The sequence below is a fragment of the Danio rerio genome, chromosome 3 (assembly GCF_052040795.2).
Source record: "Danio rerio strain M-AB ecotype USA chromosome 3, GRCz13ab, whole genome shotgun sequence".
Classification (NCBI taxonomy): domain Eukaryota; kingdom Metazoa; phylum Chordata; class Actinopteri; order Cypriniformes; family Danionidae; genus Danio; species Danio rerio.
This window is the reverse complement of record NC_141023.1, coordinates 5,561,759-5,577,184: the sequence shown is the minus strand read 5'-3', so window position 1 is coordinate 5,577,184 and position 15,426 is coordinate 5,561,759. Positions and strand designations below refer to the sequence as shown.

Genomic DNA, 15,426 nt, shown 5'->3' with positions numbered 1-15,426 from the left:
CTGTCTACAGACTAGCCTAATTACTCTAACCTACTTGGTTAACCTAATTAAAAAAATTATTAGAATTGAGTTATTAAAAACTATTATGTTTAGAAATGTGTTGAAAAAATCTGCTCTCCGCTAAACAGAAATTGGGCGGGAAAAAAGAGGTCCCAAAATTCTGGGGGGCTAATAATTCTGACTTCAACTGTGTGTTCTTGTAATTTATTTTATGATGCACTGACTGCATAGAACAATACTTAAAGATCTCAGTTGAACTAAAAGGATGAAATCTTTCCAGATAGAGCTATTCAAGTCACCTGGTGAAATTATATTCATATTACAATATATGCTGTCGCTGTGACATTAAATGTGTGTGCCTCTGTTGCCTAGCAACTTCTTTCTATTAAAAACATAACTTTCTGTTGCAAAAACATATGTTTACTTTAGATATGTCTTTCAAAGCTGCATATTCAGTGCCGCGAACAAGCCTTCTCCTCTGCTTGTGAAAGAGAAAATGAAAGTGAGGCCATGACATTCGCAGGTGGTTTTACGTAGCCTAACTATAGGCTGCATTACCAAAAAGATTGTATTTTTATTGTGATGACTTAATTAAATATGATGACAGACATTTTAATTTAAATATCTCAATAAAAGCTTTGAATGTAAAAATGATGTAACAATATAACGTCTTATATGAGAACTGTCAAAATGACCACTATGGTGATTGTAGTAGTTATGAATTCTGGTAGTTCCAGTGTTAACAAGCATAACTTAGAACCTGTAATTTTAATAAAAATAAAATCAAGAAATAACCAGCTGAATAAAAAATATTAAAAATAGTCTTCTCTACTGTTGATTAGTGCTGAATTTCAAAATTGAACATTATAATCTGGTACAACAACACATCATATTTATATTTTAGTGATTTATTTTAGTAATGATTTAAAGACTCACTCATAAAAACGTTGTTTCATTAATAGACATATTTTTTAAAGAATTATTCAGTAGCTGTGTTTCCATTTAAAGATAAAGATTGCATTTATGCACAACATTGTATTAATAATCCAGCATGCAGTGTGGGGTGTCTTAAGAAGAGTTGTATATTGACATTGGAAAGCAGCAGATGGATCAAGACAAACAGAAACATCACTGTACATCAGTGCTAAACAATCTATCATTTGAGCATCAATATCGCAATGAGTGTATCCGCAATAGTCATACTGCTGGATTAGGTTATTTATTAAAGATTAAAGGATAAAGATATTGTTAAAAATTATTTATACAATGATGAAGACCATTTTATTTTACAGTTGATTGATCAATTTCTGTATTATACTGTTATATTCCCCTGGAAACCTTTTTAGTTTTGCTCTGTTGTATTTATATACGCATGTAGTTAATTATATTTTATGCAGATGCACTGCCTAGAAAATGACTTGAAAATACCAGTCAGTTTAAAATAATCAAATCATCTGGTGAATTATATATCACAGCAAAACAAAACATTGCAGTATTATGCAGCCCTACTATGCATTTCTTATACTTATTCTTCTGTCAATTTTGGGATCCACCAGTAGAGTGATATAGATCTACTGCCAGGTTGGCGGCCATTAGATGTTTTTAAGTGTGTGTGATGTTTCTGTGGGTGTTTGTGTGCAGGTAAAGTCTTACCCGTGACGATGTATGATAAGGATGGAGTTCGAGTTCTCCTGCACTTTGCGATGGACTGTCCGCCGGGTCGACCGGACGTCCTGGTCATGGTGGTGTCGCTGCTTAACACGGCACCGCTGCCCGTGAGGAATGTAGTTCTGCAAGCAGCCGTGCCCAAGGTAAAACACTTGCGCCTGCAACACACACATTCACACAGAGTCAGATTCTGAATGATTCACTTGAGTCAAGTAATCTATCTATAAGCCCAACCCTGGAATACAGAAAACAGTGGCTGAGAGAGCTTAACGAGCTACAATTTAAGAAAACACATACAATAAAAAACATCAGCAAATTAAGAAACACAAACATATGAAGAAAACGCCTGCATTTACTCACAACACATGCAAATAGCACAGAACACAATGGAAATGATTCAGGGGGACCCTAAAATGTGACATGTAAATTTTGAATGAGTTTGACCTGTGCTTGACCTGTGCTGTTGTGTTTGTGTCAGTCTATGCGAGTGAAGCTTCAGCCTCCGTCTGGTACAGAGATCTGTCCCTTTAACCCCATCCTGCCCCCCGCATCCATCACTCAGGTCATGTTGCTCGCAAACCCGCTGAAGGTGAGCGCACACACATACGTACACACATACATTCACACATAACCACACTCAATAAAACATACAGTTCAAGTCAGAATTTTTAGCCCCCCTGTTTATTTTCCCCCCAATTTCTGTTTAATAATAATAATAATAATTCCTTACATTTATGTAGCGCTTTTCTGGGCACTCAAAGTGCTTTACACAATGGGGGGGGGGATCTCCTCATCCACCACCAGTGTGCAGCATCCACCTGGATGACGCGACGGCAGCCATTTTGCGCCAGATCGCACACCAGCTGATTGGTGGAAAGGAGACAGAGATGAAGCCAATTGGAATATGGGAATGGCCATGATGGACAGAGGCCAGTGGGCAGATTTGGCCAGGATGCCGGTTTTAAACCCCTACTCTTTTTCGAAGGACATCCTGGGATTTTTTAACGACCACAGAGAGTCGGGACCTCGGTTAAACGTCTCATCTGAGACGGCGCTCACTGAGCAGTATAGCGTCCCCGTCACTATACTGAGGCATTAGGACCCACACAGACCGCAGGTTGGGCGCCCCCTGCTGACCTCACTAACACCACTTCCGGCAGCAACCTAGCTTTCCCATGTGGTCTCCCATCCAGGTACTGACCGGGCGCAGCCCTGCTTAGCTTCAGTGGGCGACCATGTGAGAGTTGCAGAGAGCTAGCTGCCGGCTAGAAGAATTTTTCAGCACATTTCTAATCATGATAGTTTTAATAACTGATTTATTTTATCTTTGTCATGATGACAGTAAATAATATTATACTAGATATTGTTTAAGACACTTCTATACAGCTTAAAGTGACATTTAAAGGCTTAAGTTGGTTAATTAGGTTAACTAGGCAGGTTAGGGTAATTAGGCAAGTTATTGTATAACGATGGTTTGTTCTGTAGACTATCAAAAAATAAATATATAGCTTAAAGGGGCTAATAATTTTGACCTTAAAATGGTGTTTAAAAAATTCAAATTTCGAAAATTGCCTGAATCTGTTAAACATCATTTGGGAAATGTTAAAAAAAAAAAAAATCAAAGGTGGAATAATAATTCTGACTTCAACTGTACACACAGGTTTGCACACACATACATTCACTCACACATGCATAGACACACACACACACACACACACACACACACACTCACACATACACACAAACTTCATTTTGTGTGATTTATAAGCCGTTTTCCTAATGAGGACTAAAAATTGCACTGACAAGGTTAAAATTTACTGATATTTTTATACTTGTGGGGACATTTGGTGCTCATAACGTTGAATACAATATGCACAAAGATACACACGCATACAAACACAAACTTATTACATTTTTAAAAAATCTCTAAGATCAAATAATGTAATACAACATTCTGAAGTTTGTTATTATATGGTGTCATTTCAATAACTAATTAAAAATGTACAAATTTAAATTTAAAATATAAAATGTCTGAAGTCTTCTGATGTATTATTAATTATAATGTTGTTTTTTTTTCACTATAAATAAAAATTAGGGAGAATAATAAATATGTTTTCTAATTTTGTTTAAAATGTTAGATGTTTATATTATATAAAAATAAAATAATTAAATATATATATATTCTTTAAAAAAATTTATTGTTTAAGTGAAAAAATACATGATTGCATAGTTTAATGTTTAATGTTTTAATCGATTATAATGTTATTAAAATTTTATTTACTTAAAAAAGTTTAAGGCTTTCTGTAGTTTTTTTAATGTTTTTTTTTTTTTGTTATAATGGAAAAATTGACATTCTTTTTTTGCGATAAGGAAATAAAATGAGAAACTTGCATTTTTAAAGTTTTGCTGAGCCAGTTGTTGCTGCTTTGAGTTAGTGTAATAGAAATAAATCCATAATGTAAAAAAGGTTCAATTATAACAATGATATATTGTTAAAAGTCTGTATGAAACTAAAGTTTCTCAGGCTTTTATTTCAGTAAGTAAATGTATTTCCAACTGAATCTGATTATTGAGTAGGGGGGCAGGGTTTCTTTTGCCCATCATTCCCTCATAGCAAACTAATGGTGAGAGAGGGTACTAACATGCAGTTGGCTATGGAAACCCTCGGGTTGATGTCAACAAAAGCACCATCACTCCAAACACGAAAGCAAAAGCTCAGACTTTGATCGACGTTCCTAAAAAAGTGGAAAATTAAATGAGAAAACAGTGGGTGTGGCTTGTTTTTTACTGCGTGCTGATTGGATGTAGTAAAGTAGGTATTTCATTCGAAAAAATGGGGAAAAGGGTTTGGGGAGAGTTATTACAGCCTAACAGACTCCTCCTGCTCACCATTTATGTTTCTTGTCTAAACTCACAGCTGGAGAGACATGGTTTAGCATGTTAGCCACGCCCAATACCTCTGATAGACCTAAACTGAGAATTTAACTGAAAACAAACAGGAAGTGCATTTCCAGATTTCAATAAAAAATTGCAAGGGCAAACTATTGTTATTTCTAAAGACACACACAGATGTTCACCACAAAAGTAGCAATGTGAGCTAACTAAATCAATATGATTAGTTTTGATTCCGCTAATCAAAGATCAAAACAAGCATTGCAACTTTTGATTTTAAGTGGACTTGAATTGATTATGAATAACCTGTGTGTGTGTGTGTGTGTGTGTGTGTGTGTGTGTGTGTGTGTGTGTGTGTGTGTGTGTGTGTGTGTGTGTGTGTGTGTGTGTGTGTCTGTTTCAGGAGCGTGTGCGTCTGCGCTATAAGCTGGCGTATCTTCTGGGAGAGCGTCAGTATTCAGAGGTTGGAGAGCTGGATCAGTTTCCTCCAGCAGACAGATGGGGCTCGCTGTAGATTTAACCGTTTCCTCATTCATTTCTGTTCAATCAGTGGTTTACTGTAGCCTTGTGAAGCAGCATTTGATGCTTGATGTTTCAGCTGGATATTAATACAATAACACAACCGTCAGTGACGCACATGATTGTCAGAAGAGGACACACACGATTCAGAGACCGCTCTTACCAGGGTAATCATAGTTTACATTAAAATACCACGGTGAAATAAAGTCAAGCAGCACTTTGATGAATGAATTGTTCAAATGTTAAAACATTATTTATGCAAACTGCAAACCAGTTTAGACTCTACTTGGTGATCATTTAGTTTACCGACTTGTTGTCAGTGTTATTTTAGTATCATTGAGATACTATAGTATTTTTACATATTTTTAACTTTATTTAATTCTTACATTTTCGTTTTAGTTTTTTTTCGTGCTTTTCATTTTTATTATACACTCACTGGCCACTTTGTTAGGTACACCTGTCCAGTTGCTCATTAATGCAAATTTCTAATCAGCCAATCACATGGCAGCAACTCAATGCATTTAGTGCATGGTGAAGGCAATCTGCTGCCGAATCAATCACCAGAATGAGGAAGAAAGGGGATTTAAGGGACTTTGAACGTGGCATGGTTTTTGGTGTCAGACGGGCTGGTCTGAGTATTTCAGAAACTGCTGATCTACTGGGATTTTCACTCACAACCATCTCTAGGGTTTACAGAGAATGACCTGACAAAAGAGGAAATATTCAGTGAGCGGCAGTTCTGTGGACGCAAATGCCTTGTTGATACCAGAAGTCAGAGGAGAATGGCCAGACTGGTTCAGCTGATAGAAAGGCAATAGTAACTCACATAAGCACTCTCTACAACCGGGGTCTGCAGAAGAGCATCTCTGAACACACACGTCCAACCTTGAGGCGGATGGGTTACAGCAGCAGAAGACCACACCAGGTGCCGCTCCTGTCAGCTAAGAACAGGAAACTGAGGCTACAATTCACACAGACTCACCAAAACTGGACAATAGAAGATTGGAGAAACGTTGCCTGCTCTGATGAGTCTCCATTTCTGCTGCCACATTCAGATGGTCGGGTCAGAATTTGGCATCAACATCATGAAAGCATGGATCCATCCTGCCTTGTATAAACGGTTCAGGCCGGTGGTGTAATGGTGTGGGGGATATTTTCTTGGCACACTTTGGTCCATTAGTACTTATTAAGCATCGTATCAGCACCACAGCCTAACTGAGTATTGTTGCTTACCATGTCCATCCCTTTATGACCAGTGTACTCGTCTTCGGATGGCTACTTCCAGCAGGATAACACAACATATCATACAGCGTGAATATTCTCAGACTGGTTTTCTTGAACATGACTGTACTCTCACTGTACTCAAATGACCTCCACAGTCATGAGAGCTCAATCCAATGGAGCACCTTTGGGATGTGGTGGAACGGGAGATTTTCATCATGCATGTGCAGCTGACAAATCTGCAGCAACTGTGTGATGCTATCATATCAATGGAGCAAATTCTCTGAGGAATATTTCCAGTACCTAAGACGGACTAAGGCAGTTTTGAAGGCAAAAGGGGGTCCAACTTGGCACTAGTAAGGTGTACTTAATAAAATGGCCATTGAGTGTACATTATTTAAATATGTCTGTATATAATTTTTGTTTACAAAAATGTTTTTTGTTTTTTTTACTTAATTACTTTATTATATATTTTTAAATGAAAATCGAAAGTTGATCAAATAGATTTAAGGAGTATGTATATATATTTATTTAATTTCACTTTTTATAACAGGGTTATTTTAAATATTGCAAAATATTTTAAATAATTTTTAACCACTGAAATTACAAATATATACATATATGTTCAAATATATATATATATATATATATATATATATATATATATATATATATATATATATATATATATATATATATATATATATATATATTTATATATATTTGAAGAGTTTAGATGCAAAAACCTCTAAATGCCGTCTGAAATTTTACTCTAAAATTAGTATTTTTATCAGGCTTCTGTTTATGGTCAGTAATATCACGTTTATGGCAAAGAATAAGTACTTTTCCTGGTCTTTGAAGTGAAATACCTCAACATAAATAAAGGAGGCTGAGAAAAATGTTCATCTTCGATTGAAATTTCTGATGGCACTTAGAGGTTTTTGCATTCAAACTCTGCATATATATATATATGTGTGTGTGTGTGTGTGTGTGTGTGTGTATATATATATATATATATATATATATATATATATATATATATATATATATATATATATATATATATTTATATATATTTATATATATATATATATTTATATATATATATATATATATATATATATATATATATATATATATATATATATATATATATATATATATATATATATATAAATTTAGGCAAATATTTGTAATTAAAAAATTACATTGTTAAACATTTTTATTGACCACTTGTAGAAAATACACCCAAATCAGTCTTTTTCATGACCATTTTGATGTCCGCTGTGTGGCATTTTGGTGTAAACTATGGTATTTAATGGTATATTCCTAAATGGATGATACTGATGGCGTCACATGACCTCGCCGCTGTCTGTAGAGTGTATTTAACCATGATTTCACTCTGCTCTGGCAGTTCTAGGTGTTTTTCTGGTCCTCGAAACATTCGCTGTTTCTAAAAATACTAGGCCATTCATTTCCTGCAAACGTCATGAAGCATCAGAATGAATGTAGCTGAAGAGTTTACGAGCTGTGAGTTTAAGACCAGCAGGATGATGGCTGCGTTTCCTTTATTTATGTTCTAGTTCAACACTGTTTCTGCTTTTATTTATTGCTGCTACAGGAACATTTGGACTGGTGTTTCAGCATTACCGTCTGTCAGCCTTTTTTTTGACAATATTAGATTTGTTTATTTAATGATGGTGTATTTTTGCTTAGTTTTGCTACTGTAGCTATGTTTCCATTCAAAGTGAATTAAATTTATGCGTAAAACTGGGATATCGCATAAAAGTTTAGTAAATAAAGCAGCGTTTCCATCCAGTGAGAAACTAAAGAAAACAAAATTATGATAAACTGGAGCAGATATGTCAGAAATGGAGTTTAGTGTGTTGGGATTTGCCACTGTGGTGTTTTTTCTTCTCTAATAAATGAGTTGAGCCTCAGAAGATAAAGACGTTTTTGAAGGCATTTTGCGCATCTTTTGAATGGTTTATTATTGGCCGCAAGCGTTTTGCATGCTGCTTATTCGCCCTGTGTGCCTCACCAAAGAGCATAGAATCACCAAGAGGCGACACTCTATTGCTAATTTTGGGAAACAGCTACTAGATGCCGCAACGGCCATTTTGGAATGAAAATCCCAATAGAACAACAGCATATTATGAGTCTGTAAAATAAACTATTAAAATTGCTGATGATTGTGATAGTAAGTGCTGTGTTGTCGTCTTTCAGGTTGTATCTCAGCTTTAATGCGCTTTTTAAATAAATAAAAAAAAAAATCAGCTGCTTGCCACCGCGACAGCAATAAGATCCAATGGACAGCCGATCGCTTTCACCCCAAAATGGCGGAATCGCGGGGCTGTTGCTGGGCACTGCTGTTTCAATAAAACGTCCTATTAAGTGTTGCCTCTTGGTCATTCTAAGTTCTTTGCCTCACCAAAGACTATAAAATAAACAAGACATATCACTTGTATCTTTTTGAATGGGGAAAAGTGTAACGGTCAATATGGCGAATAAAGCTTCGCCTACTAGTACAGAAGCCAATCATCGATCACTATAGACTGATGATTCTCTGGGAGAGGGGCTTGGACCAGATGCGAGTCTCTGCAGATTTTATGTGATTAAGATGATTCGCTTTCTATCCAAGACTTAAAAGTTTTTGAGAATTTTGGAGAATTTGGTGTTTCCCCATTCAGACAGAATGCCTGAGCATACTGCCCAAGAGGTGTTGCAATGATGGCCGCCGAGTGAAATGACTTGCCTTAAGCCGTACTCACACTAGGTTCAGTTGCCTCGAACCAGGCCAAAGCACGCTTGTCCCCCCTCCCGTCTCCCCCGACGGCCCGCGCTCACACCACAAACGGGCCTCGGCACGCTTACATCATCACTGCTGCGCTGTTCAGTGAGAAGCGCTCTCTCACTCAGCAGCACAGTGAAGATTTCTCTAGTTATATCGTGTCAGTCGTTTGATATGCAGTGACATGCAGTCAAATATTTCGCCAAACTGTTCTTAGGGATGCGGCGACACGCAGTCAGATATTTCACAAACAGATCCGCCACTTTTGGCGCTCATAAACAATCATAAAGCTCTCGTGCTGCAGGAATGAGGAGGTCTGCTGAAGCCGCGCAGCTGTGAGGAGTTCTCGTCTTTAATAAACTACAGCAGTTTGCGTTCATTGAACAGTAAGAATGATTAATAAATCCATATGAAAAAGCCCCGTAAAAGTCACGTATCGCTTTCAGTTTCGGGCTTTGGCGCGTTTTGCATTCACACAATAAGTGTACCGTGCCAAAGCCCAAGTGAACCGCGCTCAGGCACACCTCTTCCAACCGGGCCAGGGCCAGCCAAGTGAATCGTGCTTGAGCCCGATTCATCGCTCTCACACTTCTCAAACGATCCAGGAAACGGGCCTGGGCACGGTACGAATGGCATAGTGTGAGTAGGCCCTTAAAGGGACTTTGGCCTCATGTTTTTGCCAATGTGTGCTGTGCGCTCGCAGTTGAATAAACGTCAATTCTGAACGGAAAAAGCGTGTTACGTCAGTCTGTTTCATTCTCCAATCAAATGAAAGCAGGGGCGGGGTTTCTGTTAAGGTGACAGCAGTGTTTGTGCTGTCAAGATGTCTATGGAGACTTTTAAAGATGGAGACTAGTGGTCGCTGTTTCAAATTATCCAAATAAAACGTTTACAACTACTTAGTTATGCGAATACCATCAAAATTTATGCACATCCTGGCATTCCATCGAGCTTTTTTTAATGGGATAATTCAAAATGCACATGAAAATTGGTGGATGGAAACATAGCTACTGTCTGCAGTTCGAGATGAAGATGTGGATGGAGGATAATCAGTGTTTCATGAGTCTGTCAGATTGGAGATGTGTGTTGTTACATGTGATTTGACAGTATTAGCAGAGAAAAGTGTTTTATTTTAAATTAAAAAGGTGGTTTCAGGCTTCACCCGCAGACAAATGAACTCATATTTTGCATATAGGAACATTTTTAGCGAATTTAATAGATCATAACGTTTTTTTTTGTATTATATTATTTGCACGACACAAATTCACAATTCTTCCATATGTGAATATAATGTGGATTTATTCAAATTTAAAGTACTGTCCAGCACTACGCTATAACATTTAAGCTTGATTTATTTATTATTTTAATACTCATGTCTTAATGTGAGTTTTTTTTTTTTTTAATTTTATAAGATTCATTTGTATAAATCTGGATGTGTGCTTGAAGACACTCTGCTGATTCTGTCTGAGGAGGAAGAAGGTTTTGATGAATTATTATGCATTTGCATCATTTCCAGTGTTTTATGAGGATCCTCATGTGTGTGTTAATGAATCAATTGTATCTCTGTCAAAGAGCCAAAGCTTCACCTGCTCTGATGTTGATGACCAGGTATTTAGGACTTAAGATGGAAACTATGTGGGACAAATGTACAAGTTATTAGAAGTTATAATGGTTGATGATGATGATGATGATGCAATGCTCTGGTGTCTAATAATGATTTCATGTTTACTGCGCCATTAAAGATTCAGATGGAATGACCTGCGCTTGTTTCATTGTGTTTAAATGCTTCATTTGGATTAGGGCTGCATGATGTTGGAATATAATAAAATCTTTATTAAAGTTACAAGCATTGTAATTTCCCGTGGCCAGATGTGTTAAACCTGAAATGTTGAAATGTTCATAGTTGCCGGCCTTAAAGGGATAGTTCACCCACAAAATGAACCTTTACTCACTATTTACTCACCCTTCACTTGTTGTTCATGGGTTATTAAAAGATCTTCTTTATGTGTTCAACATAGAAAACCTCATAAACGTTTGAAACAAGGGTGTAATGAAAATAGTAAGTAGTTTAATTTTGGGGTGATCTATATCTTAAAAAAAAAATCATGCAGATGATAAACTTTTACTCCATTATGATAAACTCTGCATTGATTATAATCAGCTATAATGTTGCCAGCTCAACATCATGCGTTGGTGCACACATTGCGGTATCAATGCTGAAACCATATGTTGTGCAGTCCTAATTTTTTATTATGAATTGCTCTATTTTTTTCCATATGCCACAGAAATTTTTCAAATTGTTGGTATGATTAAACTTGCCTAAATGTATTTAGTTATCACATAGTTAGGCTTGGTCGGTATTCAAATTTTGATACCGCCAAACCTCCTCCCTATTTTACCTCGGTATCTGGTATTACTGTGCATAATAAAAAAAATGATGTAAGAAGCAGACAGTGTTACCAAACTGTTGGCTTGTGCCTAAACCATTCAGAAACTGAATGACATCCCCACTGAAAAATCCAGCTTAAACCAGCCTAGGCTGGTTGGCTGGTTTTAGATGGTCAGCCAGGCTGGTTTTGGCCATTTCCAGGCTGGTTTCCAGCCATTTCCTGCCTGGTCTTAGCTGGTCAGGCTGGAAAATGACCAGCTAAAACCAGCTTGACCAGCCTGGTTTAAGCTGGACATAACTGGTTTTGGCTGGACTCCCAGCTTGGCTAGACTGGTCAAGCTGGTTTTAGCTGGTCATCTCCCAGCCTGACCAGCTAAGACCAGGCTGGAAATGGCTGGAAACCAGCCTGGAAATGGCCAAAACCCCTCTAAAACCAGGCTGGTCGACCAGCTAAAACCAGCCAACCAGCCTAGGCTGGTTTAAGTTGGATTTTTCTGTAGGGGTATATGCGACATTAGGTTCGTGGTCACCTGTTTGTATTAAAGATCTGCTCTCTTAAACATCATTTGGGAAATATTTAAAAAAGAATTCAAAGGGGGGCTAATAATTTTGACTTCAACTGTATATATTTAAAGAAATCTAACTTTCTGTGCACATTAGTCTGTCCTTTTCCGAAAAAAAAAACTAAAAAAAAAAACGACTTACCTGATTAGCTTGGGAGACAGGAAAAACAGAAATGATCTGATTTAGCAGCCTCGTGTTTTAAAGAGCCCATATTATACATGAAATAGGGTCATATCTTGGTTGTAAGGGTCTCCAACAACAGTCTAATATGCATGCAAGGTCAAAAAACACTTTCATGGTCTTATAATCTGCATTTATTTTTACCTAATTATCCCAGCGACTCCTGTATGAATCGTTCAGTGATTCATTTGTTCCCAAACCCCTCCTTAGCGCGAAGCTAATCTGCGCTGATTGGACCGATGACAGTCTGTCGCGATTGGTCAACTGCCTTCAGTCAGAGAGGGAAATGGCCAATAGCTAATCAGCAATTTAAAAAGTAATCACAGTTCATACACGCTAGATAGTGTAGGCGTGGATTTTAGCTGCCACACACACACAAACACACACACACACCTCCGGACGAGAACGCTCCCGCTTCCGCCCGCACCCGCCAGGTTTTAGCCTTAGAACCCGCCCCGTATTCTGCCCGCCGCGCCCGATCCCGCTAAAGAGCGGGGGAGAACAAAACCGAAAATCTGTATAAACACACACACAGCACCAAGCATAAAGCTCTCGCTCGCTCGCTCGCTCTCTCTCTCTCTCATACGCGCGCGTGCGCACTAACACACAAGCACCAAGCAGACACATCTTTCTCTTTCTCAGGCAGCCCGCTCCCGTCCCAAATCAAACCCGTTACCGACCGCTCCGGCGATTTATTCGGAAATTTATTCCCGCGCCGCAGAAATCTGGCGCGGGGACAGCCGCGGGTATGCACACCTCTAACGTTACCACGGAGCTCCATAAACAAAGCAGCACGCGTCGCGTTTTTAACGTGACTTTGCACGCGATAAGAGAATAAAACCTAGCCAGTTAACCTGATACAGTACACGCGGTTACAAGTAACAAATCACAACTAAATACATTTGCAAGCTAGAGTCAACGAGGCAACAACTTTAACCGCACGTACTTACACTTGAGAAATGGAAGAAACCCATCCTGATGTCCATCAGTAAGTTACTGATCCTTCCTTTAACAAACGCAGATGAAGTATTCTTTGTAGCATGTAGCTTCCAGAAGTTTCCAGTAGTTTCCAACTGCTTGGCTATAATGCTGAGGTTTCATCTTTGGGTAGAGACTCAATATATCCATCTGCAATGTGACTTCAATCGACCGGCATGTTTGTGTGCGTGTGTTTGTGGGTGTGTGTGGGTGTGTGTGTGTGTCTGGGTTACTGCGTCAGAGGGCGGGGCCTCAGGTTTGAAATCTCCCGGGTTTGCGCGTGCACGTGAATAACTTGGTTTCGTTCGTACGTCATGGCGAAACACCTAATGAGTCGGTATCAAGGCGACTCGTTTGAAGCACTATGAATCGACTCTTTTATAGATGAATCAACAGTTTTAAACACTGTATTCTTACAGATTTAAGCCTTAGCTGGATACTTCACTTCACTTAGAGCTGTGTTACACACTACATGGAGGGGAATTTTCAAAAACCCATAATATGGGCTCTTTAAACACCTAATATCTCCAATTTTAACTTTCAAAAAGAAGGTAAATTACTTACATACTAAACAATACGTGTTTACATGTGTAATCTTCACCCAGTCTTGGGTCAAAAAGAGCGTATTAAAAGTTAAATGTTTCAAAAAAGAAAGTGTTTGCTGTTGAAAGAAAACAAAAGGATTGTGCGAGTGACGCTAACCTTGTGTTGTTTTTCTGGAAGATTTGCGTCTGCTTCTCCGTGTTCTTCTCATCCCTGAATATGAAAGACGACGTTTTGTGGAGTAATAAAAGTAGCTGAGTGAAATATAGCTGAATTGTGAATACGCATTCACGAAAAGAAGGACATTTATATGACATTAAAATATACTTCAGCCAAGCCATGGCGTCACATAAACGGTTGAAAATAACGGCTTGTTTTCAAATCGAACGTCACTCAGTGTGGCGGCACGGTCATTAAATCATCGAAGGTTTTCAATATCTATTTATATTTCAGGCGACTCTGTGGTGCAGTGGGTAGTGCTGTCACCTCACAGCAAGAAGGTCGCAGGTTCCAGCCTCGGCTGGGTCAGTTGGCGTTTCTGTGTGGAGTTTTGAAAAGTATGTATATTTATCAAGCTACACTTTGTATTTTAGCATCTTTGCATTAAATTACACATAAAAAAGTAACGCGAGGTATTTCTAAAGCAGCACCTATGGTAGGCCAGTAAATTTAACGTTATCTCTGGTCTCTTCTATCAGTCTCACACATTTTTTGTTCCTTTCTAAAATTAAAACAATTGTATATATATATAAATATATATTTATATATATATATATATATATTTTTTTTTTTTATTTATCTACCTATAGGTTCTGCAGGTTGCAATGTCTCGAATTTTGGTTGCCAAAGTGTCACACAGAACTTATTGCATTTATAAGATAAAAAAAAAAAACAGCATGCTATTGTGATTTGATCAAAAACTGGTTTATGCTGGTCATGTTCTGGTCAGGACTCGGGGTCAACAACCATCATTTACCTTAATTAACTCATTTAGTATAATAGGTGTATTCCATTTAAAAATCTCTGCTAAAGTTGGTACAAAAATTACAATGTGTTAGAACAGTGTTTCTCAGCGTCATCAAAAAACAGAGAAACACTGCGTTAGACTTTTAAATGTTAACGTATCTTACGTTTTTATATATATATATATATATATATATATATATATATATATATATATATCAGAATTATTAGCCCCCTTCGAATTTTCGAAAAAATGATAATATTTTTTCTTCTGGAGAAAGTCTTATTTGTTTTATTTCGGCTAGAATAAAAGCAGATTTTAATTTTTAAACACCATTTTAAGGTCAAATATATTAGCCCCTTTAAGCTACATTTTTTCTTGATAGTCTACAGAACAAACCATCGTTATACAATAACTTACCTAATTACCCTAACCTGCCTAGTTAACCTAATTAACCTAGTTAAGCCTTTAAATGTCACTTTAAGCTGTATAGAAGTGCCTTGTAAAATATTACGTACTGTCATCATGGCACAGATAAAATAAATCAGTTATTAGAAATGAGTTATTAAAACAAATATGTTAATAAATGTGTTAAATAAATCTGCTCTCTGTTTTCAATGGAAATAGAAATTGTCAATTTGTTTTGTGATTATGTGAGTATTTTCTGGGCAGATATGTGAAATTTTCTTAGAAAAAACAAAACAAATAATGCATTCA

The 15,426-nt window shown here is 37.3% G+C and overlaps 1 protein-coding gene and 2 long non-coding RNA genes across 8 annotated transcripts in view; 1 reads left to right on the top strand and 2 right to left on the bottom strand.

Annotated features, from left to right (window-relative positions):
- LOC147845465 (uncharacterized) overlaps positions 1-14,289 on the bottom strand; it is a 129,262-nt gene extending 114,973 nt beyond the window's left edge. For 2 of the 4 annotated variants that reach the window (XR_015480341.1, XR_015480340.1), the window contains exons 1-2: positions 13,905-14,151; positions 1,654-1,826 (exon numbers count right to left, since the gene is read on the bottom strand). This is a non-coding gene — a long non-coding RNA (uncharacterized LOC147845465). Of the gene's footprint in view, positions 1-445; positions 1,827-13,904 lie in introns of all 4 variants that reach the window. The other 2 variants (XR_015480342.1, XR_015480339.1) reach the window with 2 other exon arrangements.
- gga3b (golgi associated, gamma adaptin ear containing, ARF binding protein 3b) overlaps positions 1-15,426 on the top strand; it is an 81,800-nt gene that overhangs the window by 22,982 nt on the left and 43,392 nt on the right. For 2 of the 3 annotated variants that reach the window (XM_087243569.1, XM_087243568.1), the window contains 3 exons: positions 1,642-1,811; positions 2,147-2,257; positions 4,964-5,726. In XM_087243569.1, the coding sequence (XP_087099695.1) occupies positions 1,642-1,811; positions 2,147-2,257; positions 4,964-5,074 (392 nt within the window). In that variant the 3' untranslated portion in view covers positions 5,075-5,726. Of the gene's footprint in view, positions 1-1,641; positions 1,812-2,146; positions 3,034-4,963; positions 5,727-15,426 lie in introns of those variants that run through there. The other variant, XR_015480187.1, reaches the window with a different exon arrangement.
- On the bottom strand, positions 9,922-12,151 carry LOC147845466 (uncharacterized). Its single transcript, XR_015480372.1, has 2 exons — positions 11,883-12,151; positions 9,922-11,837 (listed from the first exon to the last, which is right to left on the bottom strand). It is a non-coding gene; the product is annotated as an uncharacterized LOC147845466 (long non-coding RNA).